Source organism: Phyllobates terribilis, unplaced genomic scaffold (assembly GCF_046119375.1).
Source record: "Phyllobates terribilis strain yellow unplaced genomic scaffold, ASM4611937v1 Scaffold_2__4_contigs__length_985480577, whole genome shotgun sequence".
NCBI classification, from domain to species: Eukaryota; Metazoa; Chordata; class Amphibia; order Anura; family Dendrobatidae; genus Phyllobates; species Phyllobates terribilis.
Genome location: NW_027362762.1, coordinates 156180416 through 156194600, shown reverse-complemented (window position 1 = coordinate 156194600; position 14185 = coordinate 156180416). Strand labels below are relative to the sequence as shown.

Below are 14185 nucleotides of genomic sequence, written 5' to 3'. Positions count from 1 at the left end.
TTTGTTGCCTGTTATTAATTATGTTTCTCAGTTACCCTGCAGATTTCTTTGGACTAACAGGTTATGGACACTGGATAACCGGAACATTCTTGTAGATAGTTGCACCATGGTGCCTCTTGCGAAGACGACCGCGGAAGAGAAAACCTGTCTGGCGTGGCCTACTTGCGGTCCAAAGTAGCTAGCTCCAGCCTTGCAGCCACGCCCAAGGCCAACGCAAGGGGTTTGCTTTGGACAGGTCCCCTACTTCGCTTAAAACTTCACCTTGGGTGATATGGACACCCAGTTGCGGACACGCCGTGACCTTTAAAGAACTAAAGCTTCTTGTAAATATGTTATTGTGTTATTGTTATACCCTGTATTTATGTTTCTTTAAAAAAAAAATGTGTGTTTAGTCCCGGAGTACTAAAATTTACTAGGGGGGAATGTGACACCCCAGGGGTCTGGTTGCCACAGTAATAGAGATATTATGTCTGAGAGCAAGTGGGAGATTTCTCTGGTCAGGAGCCCTGAGCATGCAACACGGCCCACCCAGACCTGGGAGGGGAGGAATCTGCCCTTATAAACTGGGTCTGGGGCGGGATTGAGAGAGAAAGAGTGAAGTCCCAGACAGAGACAGAGCCTGCAGAACAAGCAGAGCAGTCAGAGCCTGGAGAGGGAAAGTAAGAACCAGGAGCTCTGTAGGAACAGTAGCTGAATACCAGGGGCTGGAGCTGAGCAGAGTTCGCCCTGGTTGAAGACATTAACCCGGACACGGAGTCCGAGGCTGTGGGGACATCCAGGTCCAGCAGCAGAATCCAACCGGCAGGGGAGTCCATGTCCTCTGGCCTTAGAAACCCGAAGGCATGGTCACAAGCAAGGGACCAGCACCGCCATCGTGAAGCGGAGGCTAACGGAAGGCCCCAAGTCACCGGCCATACGGGTGAGCACCACACGGTATACTCAGGGACGTGGGCTACTTCTACCCGCATAGAGCAAGGTAGCCAGGAAAGAGTGCAGATAGTCGGGGAGGCCTACAACTCCACCTGGCCAGGGGAGATCCTGCTTGCTCATAGACTGACCAGGCCCCTTATACTAGCCAGTACTCCTGGGAGGGTCTGCCTTATAACATCAGTAAAGACCCTGAACTGCACCACACGTCTCTGTGTTTCATCGCCGCACCAGCACCATTACTACTGGGACGCTCACACCATCACTCCCATCATCCACATTAGCTGCCCTGAGGCATTACTTCTTCCGTGGGGAGTTATCCCATACTCGGCTGCGCAAACTACATCAGCCTCAGCGGTCTGCAGCGCAGCGGCGGTCCCCACTGACCGCAATCCACGGGTGGCGTAGTCGGACAATTACAATACCAATAGACTGCCACTGGTTTGACCGCCCTGGGCACGGACCGGGTCACCGCCACGGAGAACTACAACCCCCAGCGATCCGGCTCCGGGTATCCCCCTGCACAGCACAGGCCCAGGGGGCACGTCAAATGTACTTGAGAAAGTCAGCTTTGTGTAAATCTAGTCTCATACCCAACTTTTAGGTCAGAGTTCTACATCTTATTTACTCAGGCTCTGTCCACCCTTTGCATCAAGGTTTTCATTCATAATGTAGCACGATTGATACAACGGTCTACATGGACCACACGACTTATAATGGGGGCCGTCAGGTATCACCATGAATTTCATCATTTTGACAGAGAAAATAGTGCTGCTAACTAAATAGATCTGTAATGGAGGTTCTGATTGGGGCCTTAGATGCAGATGTGAACAGAACCACAGAACTTACGTGCATTGATTTTCATCCAACTTTGGACAGAACAACTGGACAAAAGAAGATCTTCCAGTGAACCAAGTAATCAATGACTTAGTAACCTATAACTATAGACCACTTCAAGTGTTTCCAATTATGAACATCTTCAAAAAGAAAGCCACACTCCTGAGCTACCAATTTGATGTTCCAAAAGACCAATTGTTCTTGAAATATTAACATTTTACTATTTTTTTGCTTACAACTTGTAGGCTTGGAGACCGTCCACCACTGCCAGACCACAGAACCTGTGCACTGCTGACAAGCTCATTTCTCCTGATCTTCTAAGCACTTTTTTTTGTGGCTGGCACGGATAGCGGGAGCGCGCTGTTATCTCAAAATCCTGGCTAGCTTCAGGGTAGTGCTTACAAGGTCGACAGCAGCGATGGACGGTCTCTTAGGTAGCATGCTGTAAGCAAAAGAAAAGTGGTAGCAGAGTGATGGTGGAAACGGAGGAGTACGAGAGTGTTTAAATGAGAGAAATTTGCAGCTTAAATTTCACTTGGGTGCCACCTATATATGTGAAAATACGCAAGACCAGAAATCAACATTTTAATAGAGATGACCACCATGTACCAACTATACCAGCATGGTAGCTCAGTTAGCACTGCAGCCTTGCAGCACTGGGGTCCTGGGTTCAAATCCCACCAAGGACAACATCTGCAAGGAGTTTGTATGTTCTCCCTGTGTTTGCATGGGTTTCCTCCAGGTTCTCTGGTTTCCTCCCACACTCCAAAGACATACTGATAGGGAATCTAGATTGTGAGCCCCAATGGGGACAGCGATGATAATGTCTGTAAAGCGCTGTGGAATTAATGGCGCTATACAAGTGAGTAAAATAAATAAATATCAACAGGGCATTGGACACCATGTCCAGAATGACAGCGGTGACTTATGATAGATCTATCCACTTTGTCACTGGGGATTCAAATAGACAATAAATTCCCTATTCCGCTTGAAACTGAAGAGAAACGCAAGTTTATACAGCATCTTTCAGAAAACTACTGACAGCACACTGTGAATAAGTGAGATATCTGAGTCATCAATTTACTGTATTATTAGTGCTAGGAGCTGTGTATATATACTTATAACAAGTCCTTACAGGCATATATATGAAATCCTATCATCTACGGTTTTTAGTAATTCCAGCTCTTCTGCGAGAACATTACGGTTCAGACCGTAAATAATCATTTTTGTAGCTGGAAATCAAATTTCCTCATGTCCAGCTGCGAAGAATTGACCTTGTGTGTGGGGGCAGTACAATTGATACTGGGATGGAGCATTACTGATTTATATATATGGAGTAATCACATCCTCCACGTCAATGTTCTCTGCTCTAGTCAAAACTCAAGTGAAGTCTTTTCTTCAATGACCTTGTTGTCCTTCTTTGCAACGTCTCCACTTTTACAATTTTAAGAATCTATCCAAAAAAAACTGACTTTTCAAACGTATATTTCATAAGCACTTAATAAGCTTTATCAATTAACTTAGCAAATATATTAATTAGGAACCTACTCATTCCAAGTTTAAGATCCACACTTAAAGGGAATGTATGATCAGAAAATAAATTATAGTTTTTGAGAGTGAGGAGTTTCATGGCGTAAATGAACCAGTAGTAGCGACAGATAATGACGTGAAAGGGGCTATATATTATTACATGAATTCTGGACTAACATCAAACTGCTGTAGGAAAAGTCCACTAAATATGTAACCTGTCCCTATGGTCAGCTCATCTCTTATACCAACAAAAGAAGGGAGGTCAACCCTGGAAGAAAGCTTGGAATTTCCCATATGTGTATGAAATGTCTATGCACACTGAGAAGTAAAGCCACATTAGATGGCTAACTGAGAGGATCTAAATTTTGGGACAGGCACATTTTTGTATTTTTGGGTCCTGAATCTTTTTTTGGGAACTCCAAGTGGACCCAATGGTGGGATGAGCGAAAAAATGGAGGAGGGTGAGATAGGGCTACTAATGCAATTTATTAGCATTTCTAAAGACTATTATCTAAGGGAGGGGTCTTAAACTCAGCTGGGTATATGGGCCGCACACGGAAAAACATTTAATTTGGGGGGCCGCATTATTTGCATGACAAAGTGACATTTTTAGTGATACCATTTTTTTTCTATACTGGTCCTCATCTTGCAGACATGTCCCCCATCCAGGTCCCCCATATTGCAGACATGTCCCCCATCCAGGTCCCCATGTTGCAGACATGTCCCCCATCCAGGTCCCCATGTTGCAGACATGTCCCCCATCCAGGTCCTCCCCCCACCCCATACAGCACACAGGGTCCCCCCCCATGCTGCGCACAGGTCCCCTGTGCTGTATTTCACATAGGCCTATGTCTACCAGAGGCCAGCAGCTGAAGTCTGCGTCCCAGCTCAGCAGCGTATGACGTCACTGCCATGCACAGATGTCAGCTGCTGGCCTCTGATAGGCCAGCGGCTGGCACTGGTATTGCTGTGCAGAGAGCCGTAGGGGCCGCATGCGGCCCACGGGCCGCATATTTGAGGCCCCTGATCTAAGGGGTAACATTTCTCCTTGCGGAGAGTGACATGTTAAGCATGTCACGGTGAGGAGACTGTTAAAGCACAGAGGAAGAATGATGGGGGAGGGTGCATCAGTTGTGTATGCTGTGTAGAGGGAATGTTAATACATACACTCACCTACCGCCATCTTCTCCGGTACCGAGCACTGTTCTGTTCCTCTTCTCAGTGATGTCACCCTGTGCTCTGAGTGAGTTGTAAGTCTCTTTTACAACGTAAGCCTTTGGAGCCTCGTTCTGAGCCTCATTCTACTGCTCCACAGGCTTACACTGTAAAAGCCACATCCGGGTCATGCAGAGCACAGCGTGACACAGATAGTCTGAAGAGCGGTGACGTCACTCACAGGAGGAGCAGAAGGGCACCTGATACCAGAGAATACTGTGATAGGTGAGTATATTAACCGACTAACAGTACACTACATATACACATTTAGTAGAAAAAAAATACTGGAGATATCAGGAGTGCTGAGGTAAGAAGTGGCTGCTCACACTGCTGTCCACACTCCAGCCTGTCTTTCTGATATAATACTGGACATACCAGAGTTGTTTAGGTAAGAAGACGCTGCTCACACTGTTGTCCAGCATGTCCAAACCTGCTGATATTGACGAGTTTGGTCGACAAAATAATATGTATGGGTGCATCCGACTCTCCCCAGTCAGATGATGTCGGTAGTAGAAGGATCAGACATATCCGTTTTTGGACTGCAAATCTTTTTGGTCACGATTCCTCCTCTCATTGTGGTGAGTGGAAGCTCAGCTGTCCAATCTGAGGCAGCGGTGTGCTGAGCTGTCAATATCGTGATAGACAGCTCAGCCGTCCAATCTGAGGCTTGGGCATGCTGAGCTGTCAGTGTGGTGAGTGACAGTCCAGTCGCTCAAACTGGCCTGGGGCATGCTGGGTTTCCTACAGGTGTTTCCCGTTTTGAATGATTCTCAGGTTATTTAGCTGGTTGTCTGCCTCTGATCTCTGCCAGTTGTAGCTCTGTCAAGTGATGTGTGTTTCTCTGTGCTTTGAGGTCTAGTATTCTCATCTTCGTTGCCCGTTGGATTTGCCTTTAACTATCCGTTTGTCTAGCCCCTTTGTCTTAACCGCTACCTTCTTAGAATTCTGACCCCGGACTGTCACCTGACTATGCCTTTGCCTCACCTCTTTGTTTATGATGTACCCACCTCTCTTTTGACCTCGGACTCCTTGACTTCCCCACCTCACGTATAGTATGTGAGTAGTGACTAGCGTCACACTTTTGTTCCTTAAAAGATGAGCCACCACCAGAGTTATCTGGCAGCGGCTCTCTCATAGAGAACAAAGCAAGCACTTCTGAGCGAGTGCTCCTCTGTATGGGTACGTCAGGCAGATCGAGCAATCGGCCAAACAATTGTAAAGCTTTAGTGACAGCTGTAGATAAGGTAATAAAACAACATTGTATACTATCATAAATACAGTCATAAAGATCTGTGTGAATCTCTATGGTCTCTGGAGGAAGAGGCTGCACTCCATTACATAGTACAATCTAAAACATTTCTCTATGAAATGACTAAGCTGCCATACAGCACACAGGACCTGCTGTTCTGACTTTACAGGAAGTAATGTATCTCTAATATGGCAGCCTCCAGGAAAATTGTAAAAATTATAAATATTTACAACATTAAAAAAAAAAAGATCAAAAGCAACACCCCAGATGGTAACCAAAATGGTGGCCAATGCAACTTGGAATTTGCAAATGGCGACGTAACTTTGTAGGCATTATGTTTGTATTTTGGACTAGCCAATTCATTACTTTTGAGAACTTAATAAAGTTTTAAAAATGCATTTTTTCCCTATGAATAGCTGTCTTCTAGACCTGCCTCTGACACACCACGTACAGAAAAGCTCACCGCCTAAATAAAGGTCTGGCGTATCCCGTGATAAAGCAAAACCTACAGCAGAATATTTCATAGTCTACGGCACAGCACTTTCTAGGAAAAGAAGAAGTAGACTCTACCGCAGCATGTATTACAGCCCATAGAGCTGCGCCTTCTAGGATAAGAAGTGTCGAGCTAATATTTTTTGAAACGTCATTCTTCATTGATTCTTATGGGACATGTGTTCTCAAACATCTCCACATTGGAAAGCAATGGAGCAGAAGCCACAGTTGAAGAAGCGGAAAATGAAGAATTGGAAGGAGAGAAATCGGGTCACAGCATGCAGTATGTCAAAATGTTGGATCGCATTCGGACCAATGTTATTCTATGGGGCTGTGCACATGTCCAATTTTTTCCTTGGACCAAGTAGTCCGAGGAAAAAAATCACTGCATGCACGATTTGCCTCAGATAATCAGATCGCATTTGGCCATTCAAGTCTATGGGTCCGTGTAAAAAAAAATCAGACCGCACTCAGATGACATCTGAATGTGATCCGATTTTCACAGACTGACAGAATGGAGAAATTTTTTTTTTTTAAATTCTCCACATCCGAGAAAAACGGATCCCACTTTGTCCTAACTCTGACCAGAGTCCGATTAGGATAATTGGAACATTTTTCTCGGATGGAGAACATACAGTTGTGTGACCCTAGCTTTATAGGTCTGTTTTGTCTCTGAGAAAGCTTCAGAGCATTTGAATATGGCTGAGCTGCAGTACCAGATACAGCCTATATTCAAGAGTGGTGATGTTTCTACCGCCATAAAACCTTTTATGCTTTTTTTCTATTTAATTAATGGGAATTATAGGGAGTTCTATAAACAGTCACACAATATAGTAATGTATAATAATAATGTTAACATTTGTAATGGATCCAGAAAACAGTAATGGAAAGAAAGAGAGTCTCTCTGCAGAATTTTCAAGTGCATAAAAAGCTACTGCAAACAAGCGAATACATTGCTGATGTGTGAGACACCGAAATAACACCATTATGTCACTCGAGGCATGCGACTCCCTGACTGTTTCTATGGAAATCTTGCCGTTTTAATGTCTCATAGAAATGTATTAGTTAAATCCCAAAAGATTTTTGCCTGTAAAATATTTTTTTTTTAGAGATACTTGAAATAATTTTTTTGCAATAGATTTTTCAAAATGCTAGGAATAAATCTTTATTATTACCCAGAAGGGAGTTACTAAACTGTAAATTATTGGACTGTCCTCTACATCTGTATAAAATGTATGGACCTAAATGCAAAATTGTGATGGAGACAATCGCCATGATGGAGTCAAACTAACCTTAAAGGGGTACTCCCATCTCCAAGATCCTATCCCAATATGTAGTATAGTTTTTCTGATTCGCTAAGTCGCTTACTCCATGTGCAAGTATTGCAGTAGCTTAGATATCCATAGTTACGACCACTGATATAGTAACAGTTAGTAAGCTAGTTGCTAGTGGTCATAACCATGGATACCTAGGGTCCTGCAATGCCTGCACATGAGGAAACAGACATAACGAATCAGGAATACTATACTACATTTCTAATTGGAGGTATTTGCTAATATTATTATTATTATTACACCTACTACATATTGGTAACTATCACTGACAACTCCCAAGTGCAAATGGTGAGCATATATACCAGAGGGGAGTGGCCAACACAGAACAGCTGAGACAATTCAGGACAGAGAGCTCCAGGAGATAAAGAAACTGATAGGCTGTGTGCCCACGTAGCGTTTTTCAAGCGTATATGCTGCGGAATTTCCGCAGCGTAAACGCTTGAAAAACGCATGTATATCCGCACCCCATGGTCCCCAATGGCATTCCGCAATGTCAATGCCCATGCTGCGGATTTTTCCGCAGCGTATATGCTGCGGTCAAAAATCCGCAGCATGTTCATTAATTTTGCGGAAGCGCAGCGGAATCAATGTGCGGATGGTACCCAAGTCTGGATGAGAGGAGACTCTCATCCAGACCTGGGTACCAAAGAACCTGTAAAAAAAAGAATAAAATAAAGTTTATACTTATCTTCTGATGTTTTCCCTCCGTCGCGCTGTTGTCTGAAGGACCTGCCACGTCATTGAGTCATGTGACCCACCACATGACTCAATGACGTCACCGCAGGTCCTGCACACAACAGCGTGAGCCGCTCAAGCCTCCGGACGGGGCAGAGAATGCATCAGAAGGTGAGTATAAAGTTTATTTTTTTATTTTTTACCATTCTGAACAAGTTGTCAAGCACTTTTCCAAGTGATGCTTGGAGAAGTGCTTGATAACCCGCATGCGGAAATGCATGCAAAGACGCCTCACAAACGCTTCTACCTGGCGGGAAAACCGCATGTAATATCCGCATGCGATTTTCCCGCCAGAGAGAAGCGTAAAAAATATGCTTCAGGTCCGCAACGTGGGCACATAGCCATAGGAAGGTGAAGCAGTTCTAGTTAGTGCAGACGTTCGTGTAACCAGACGCCGCTATCTTCTGGCCCCTCTCTGTCGTGGTATCCCCGTGACAGTGTATGCGGGCATCTGTGAGGCCTCTGAATGACTTTGGCTCTGGACCAACATACATAATCGGTAAGTATATATTCTTGTACGACTAATATTTTTTTGTAAGACTAGTGGTGACCTTTTGTTGTTTCTGCCGAAAGAAGAAGCTACAGTGCCAAAGCTTCAAGATGCAGAAGACATAAGTTTACATTTTTGGTGAATTTTAACTTAACGCTAACATTTAATTTTTTAAAATGAAATGGAAAAATGTCTAATTTTTAACTTCTGATATGTGTTGGATGTTCTGTTATGAAAAAATATAGCTATAAAAGATTTCCAAACCATCCCATTCTTGTTTTCTTTACATTTTATATAGCGTCCTAACTTTTTCTGAATTGGGGTTGTATATGCTCTACTCCATCCTACAATTGAGAATACAATTTTCACGGTAATGTTTTGTTTTACTTACTTTGTCTGGATGTGGAAGCTGTTCGTTGTTCCTGTATGCTCAAAATCATGTATAGCAGCAGCGAAAATAATAGCCAGGACCTCAATCTCATTCAGACAATGCTAGGTAAGGAAAAAAAATGTAATTTACTAAACAGCCACTAGAGGGAGAAAGAGAACAGTTGTAATTGAAGTAATAGAAAGAAAAAAAGAAAACATCCTATTTATCACTTAAAATAACTTCACCGTTTTTGTAAAAGGCAGAATTGTTAAAATCTTGAAATACACAGAGAATAAAACCTTTCTTCAAAGACATTTTATTCCTCCGCAATACAGAATTCTTCAAGCACCGGAGCTGCGGAGTCTTAATATGGAGTTTAAATATTTACATATTCAATATTAGCTCTTCCTTCAGCATTATAAAAACGACAAGGTTTTCATTAGTGCTCTATTCCATAGTTATTATCACTGTTACCACATTCTGCACGACAGAGGAAGGATTTGTCATTTCAGTGCTCGGAGATTCAGCTGATGCTGACATAGAAGATATCTCATCTTGGATCCTGTGCGTGCTAGACTTGGCACTTGTGCTCAAAAAGGAGATTTTACTAGTGATTGACAGCTCTAGTCTCATGACATTTTAGTAATATCTGGAAAATATTAATACAAATTAAGTGTATACCTTTAAAACGTACAGTGTACATAAATCTTGGTCCTGTGTATAAAAGCAATGAGCCACTTGGGACTTACAAAGCTGGTTAAATAAACCTCTTTAAACACTTTAATCCTGGTGATTTATAAAAAAGGGCATGAGGATTGCAGCACAAATACCACAGCAGCACATTGTTATTGCAGAGAATTCCACCTTCAACAAAAAGGGACGAGCAAAATATTGCTCATTCTGTTGTCACTTTATATCTGTCGCCTTTTTGAGCACGGCTGTTCCTTGGAAAGCTGGGTGACAGGCAATGATGGCTTTTACAGCTCTTAAAGCTGTGTGATTCCATTTTTCAAAAATCCCCAGCAGAAAATCATGTGTTCTTTATTAGAGATGAGCGAACGTGAGCTGTAAAGTTGAGGGTTCGTATCGGACACTAGGTGCTTAACTCCAAACACGGACTTCTCCCGGAAGTCCGTTTTAGTGTTTAGATTTCCGGGAGAACTATGCTGGAGAGAGAGAGACTATGTGGGGGTGCTCTGCTTTCTTTGTCAAACCCCTAGCCCTTACTTTGACCATCTCACAGCTCGTAAGTTCGGGTTCCCATTGACTTCTATGGGGTTCAAGTTCAGGTTCAAATTTGGGACTTTGGACTAATGTTCGGTCGAACCCGATGAACCTGGACATCCACAGGTCTGCTCATCCCTATTATTTATCTCTAGTGATACAGAGCAGATGATAGAAACCCGGATCTGGAACAGATGGGAGACCAAGAGGCCATACTGGCTGTCATTCAACTTTCCTCCAAGCAAAAAAAAAAGTCTAAAGTTAAAATTGTCTGTATTTCTTGGAGGTCACTGTTAATTATTTTCTTGTTATAAGCAAGGATTTCTAAATGATCTGCATTGGCATAATGCTGGATTCAAACAATTTTCGATGCTTTGGTTGGTGAAGTCCTATGCTAACGGTATGTGCACACGTTGAGTATTTGCAACAGATTTTTCTCATACATTTTAAACTCACCTCTCAACTGCTTAGATCCATGGGAAGTGCTCAGATGAAAAATCCCAGCTGGGAAGGAATGGATGGGACTTGGAGAGTTTGCCACAGCCCCACTATTAGTATTTGTTCAGTATTCGGTCAGTATTTTTCCTCAGGAGTGGGAGCCAAAACCAGGTGAGGAACAATCAGAGAAAAGGTATAATAGAAACAAGTCACCAATTCTACATTTATCACCCACTCCTGGTTTTGGCTCTCACTCCTGAGAAAAAATACTCACCGAATACTGATAGTGGGGCCGTGGCCTTAGTGAAAATCCAGCACTTGAATTGCAGTGAGAATAAAAATAACTTTTATTAAAGCATCCAAATTAAAATAGTAGAAGCATTAAAAAACAGGACATCCTGCAGACGGCAGCAAAAATCTACGCGTAGGTTTTTGCTACTACCTCCAGAATGCCCTGCTTTTTAAAATTTCTACGATTTTAATTTGGATGTTTCAATAAAAGTTTTAGTTTTTATTCACACTCGAAATCAAGTGCTGGATTTTCACTAACTTTCCAACAAAGTTTACAATAGCAAAAAAAACCAAAATTTTTTGACTCGGTTTTGCATCCATTTTTGATGCGTTTTTTCCCATTCATTTGAATAGGTGAAAATAGCTGCAAAAACGCTAAAAGAATTGACATGATGCAGATTAGAAAAAAAAAAAGGTTTAATTGATCAAATCTGCAAGGAACAAATAAGCAGCATGTGTGGGAGATTTCAGAAATCTCATTCACTTTGCCGGTACTATAAAAAGCTGTTTTTTTCCGCGGCAAAAACGCATTGTGCGAACAAGCCCTTATAGACTCCTAGTTAGGCCAGTATTTACAGCTGTAACCTGGATAGAACAATTTGCCCCTTTCAGGGTGTGTGCACATGGGGCACATCTGCTGTGTATTATGGTAGCAGCATTTCGGATGAGACTTTAGAAGTTCACATTCACAACACAGTTCCAAAAAAAGTGCCAACTTATACCATTTAGACACAGGGCACATCCCAAGAAGCCTATTGGATATGTTTGCGTTTACATCAGGAATGTGCGCTGTAAACAAGGTCAGGCAAAGTTATCAAAACTGCCTAAAAATGCTAAATTCTATGTTCATAAAACTGTGTCTCTGTTGGCCATAGCAGCCTCTCAAAATGGAGCTTTTATATTACCACAGCTGTTTAAAAAATGAAAGCTGAGCTCTGATTGGTTGCTATGGGCAACAAACATAGCTTTGAAAAATGAGGCCCAGTGTCAACGTAGAATGCAGCAGCTTCCAAAATAAAACTATTTCCCCAAATCTTCATTAATGTTGATGCAGAATTAACCCTTTGTGACTGTGGTTATTTCATTACAGCTTTGTCATGGGCTAATTTCAAAGAAAGCAAAAATATGGCGTGAAAGAAACGCCATTTACAAGATAGATTTGTCGGAGCTTTAATAATGTATGGCCACCATCTTCATTACACCAAGCTCCATTTATAACAGTAAATGAGGGTACACAGCTGCTGGCACAGCACAAATTAAACTATTTTTTATTCTGCCACTAATTAAGTAATAAAACAGTTGCTTTCTCCAACTGATGAAATTTCACGATCACTTAACGAAAGACTCTTAGATCTGCTACAGAAAATTGGTATTCACTGGTGATTACGCGTTCGGTTTATTATGTCGCAGCCTTATGCCACGATGGGTCTGACCTTGGCAATGAATGTCTGTGAGATCCCCCACCATACAGGAAAGAAATCCAGACAGACAGTCTTTGTCTCACCTCGGCATTAATCATAGCTGTGATAGGAACCTAAAATCACCTGCCGCTCGGCAGATACTCTATAGGAACTAAACACCTAATGTCTGATCATCTACTGAATGTAGCATTTCCCCAGATCTGCTCAAATGTTACAATTTTTAACAAATCTACTGGAATGTACCAAAAACATTAATCGGGGAACAAGAAAACACCCATAGAAAAGTTGTGCAGTCACTTAAAAAAAATGAGCAGCCATACGTTGCAAAAATACAAAAAAAAGTGTTGTATTGGCTCGTTCACCAGTTTCTAACACAATTTGAGCTAGAATACTGGTGTGTTTAGACCATGAGATTTCCCCAATTGTCTCATTAACACAAGGGCTGGGAATTACAGATCACCCCTCTATAAATACGGGGTGCATGTGTAGTACCCGGTTACAGCTACTGTAGAAATGACTAAGCTCCTCTGTTCCGGTAGCATCCAAGAACTGCCCAGCGCTGGTAACAGTTGGTTGGCGGATGTACGATACAGATATTGATGACCTAGCCTGAGGATAGGCCATCAATAAAAAAAAAGTAGTGGCCAATCCCTTTAAATATAATAATAATTTATATTGTGATGTAGTTTTAATAAATTAACAACCCTTAACCCCCCTTCCTTGTTTTATGGTTTGTATTGTGGTTGGGAGATATATCGTCATGTTTGCATGTCAGTTTTAAATCGTGGTACAATAAAGATAGCTTTGTACTATATTCACACTTGGTGATATATTCTACGGTTAGTGCATTTGGCATATAATGACCTTCTGTACAACACTGCTGAATTTTATTATGACATACAGTCTATTCCAAAAGTTTGAACACACCTTCTCATTTAACGATTTTTCTGTATTTTCTTGACTATGAAAATTGTACATTCACACTGAAGGCATCAAAACTATGAATTAACACATGTGGAATGATATACTTAACAAAAAAGTGTGAAACAACTGAAAATATGTCTTATATTCTAGGTTCTTCAAAGTAGCCACCTTATGCTTTGATGACTGCTTTGCACACTCTTGGCAATCTCTTGATGAGCTTCAAGAGGTAGTCACCGGAAATGGTCTTCCAACAATCTTGAAGGAGTTCCCAGAGATGCTTAGCACTTGTTGGCACTTTTGCCTTCACTCTGCGGTCCAGCTCACCCCAAACCATCTCAATTGGGTTCAGGTCTGGTGACTGTGGAGGCCAGGTCATCTGGCGTAGCACCCCATCACTCTCCTTCTTGGTCAAATAGCCCTTACACAGCCTGGAGGTGTGTTTGGGGTCATTGTCCTGTTGAAAAATAAATGATGGTCCAACTAAACGCAAACTGGATGGAATAGCATGCCGCTGCAAGATGCTGTGGTAGCCATGCTGGTTCAGTATGCCTTCAATTTTGAATAAATCCCCAACAGTGTCACCAGCAAAGCACCCCCACACCATCACACCTCCTCCTCCATGCTTCACGGTGGGAACCAGTCATGTAGAGTCCATCCGTTCACCTTTTCTGCGTCACACAAAGACACGGTGGTTGGAACCAAAGATCT

General features: G+C 42.4%; 1 protein-coding gene across 6 annotated transcripts in view; it reads right to left on the bottom strand.

Annotated features, from left to right (window-relative positions):
* Window positions 1-14185, bottom strand: part of PDE1B (phosphodiesterase 1B) — a 499904-nt gene that overhangs the window by 71143 nt on the left and 414576 nt on the right. For all 6 annotated transcript variants that reach the window (XM_073663167.1, XM_073663163.1, XM_073663165.1 and 3 more), the window contains one exon: window positions 9201-9301. In XM_073663167.1, coding sequence (XP_073519268.1) covers window positions 9201-9301 — 101 coding nt within the window. The remainder of the gene's footprint in view (window positions 1-9200; window positions 9302-14185) is intronic.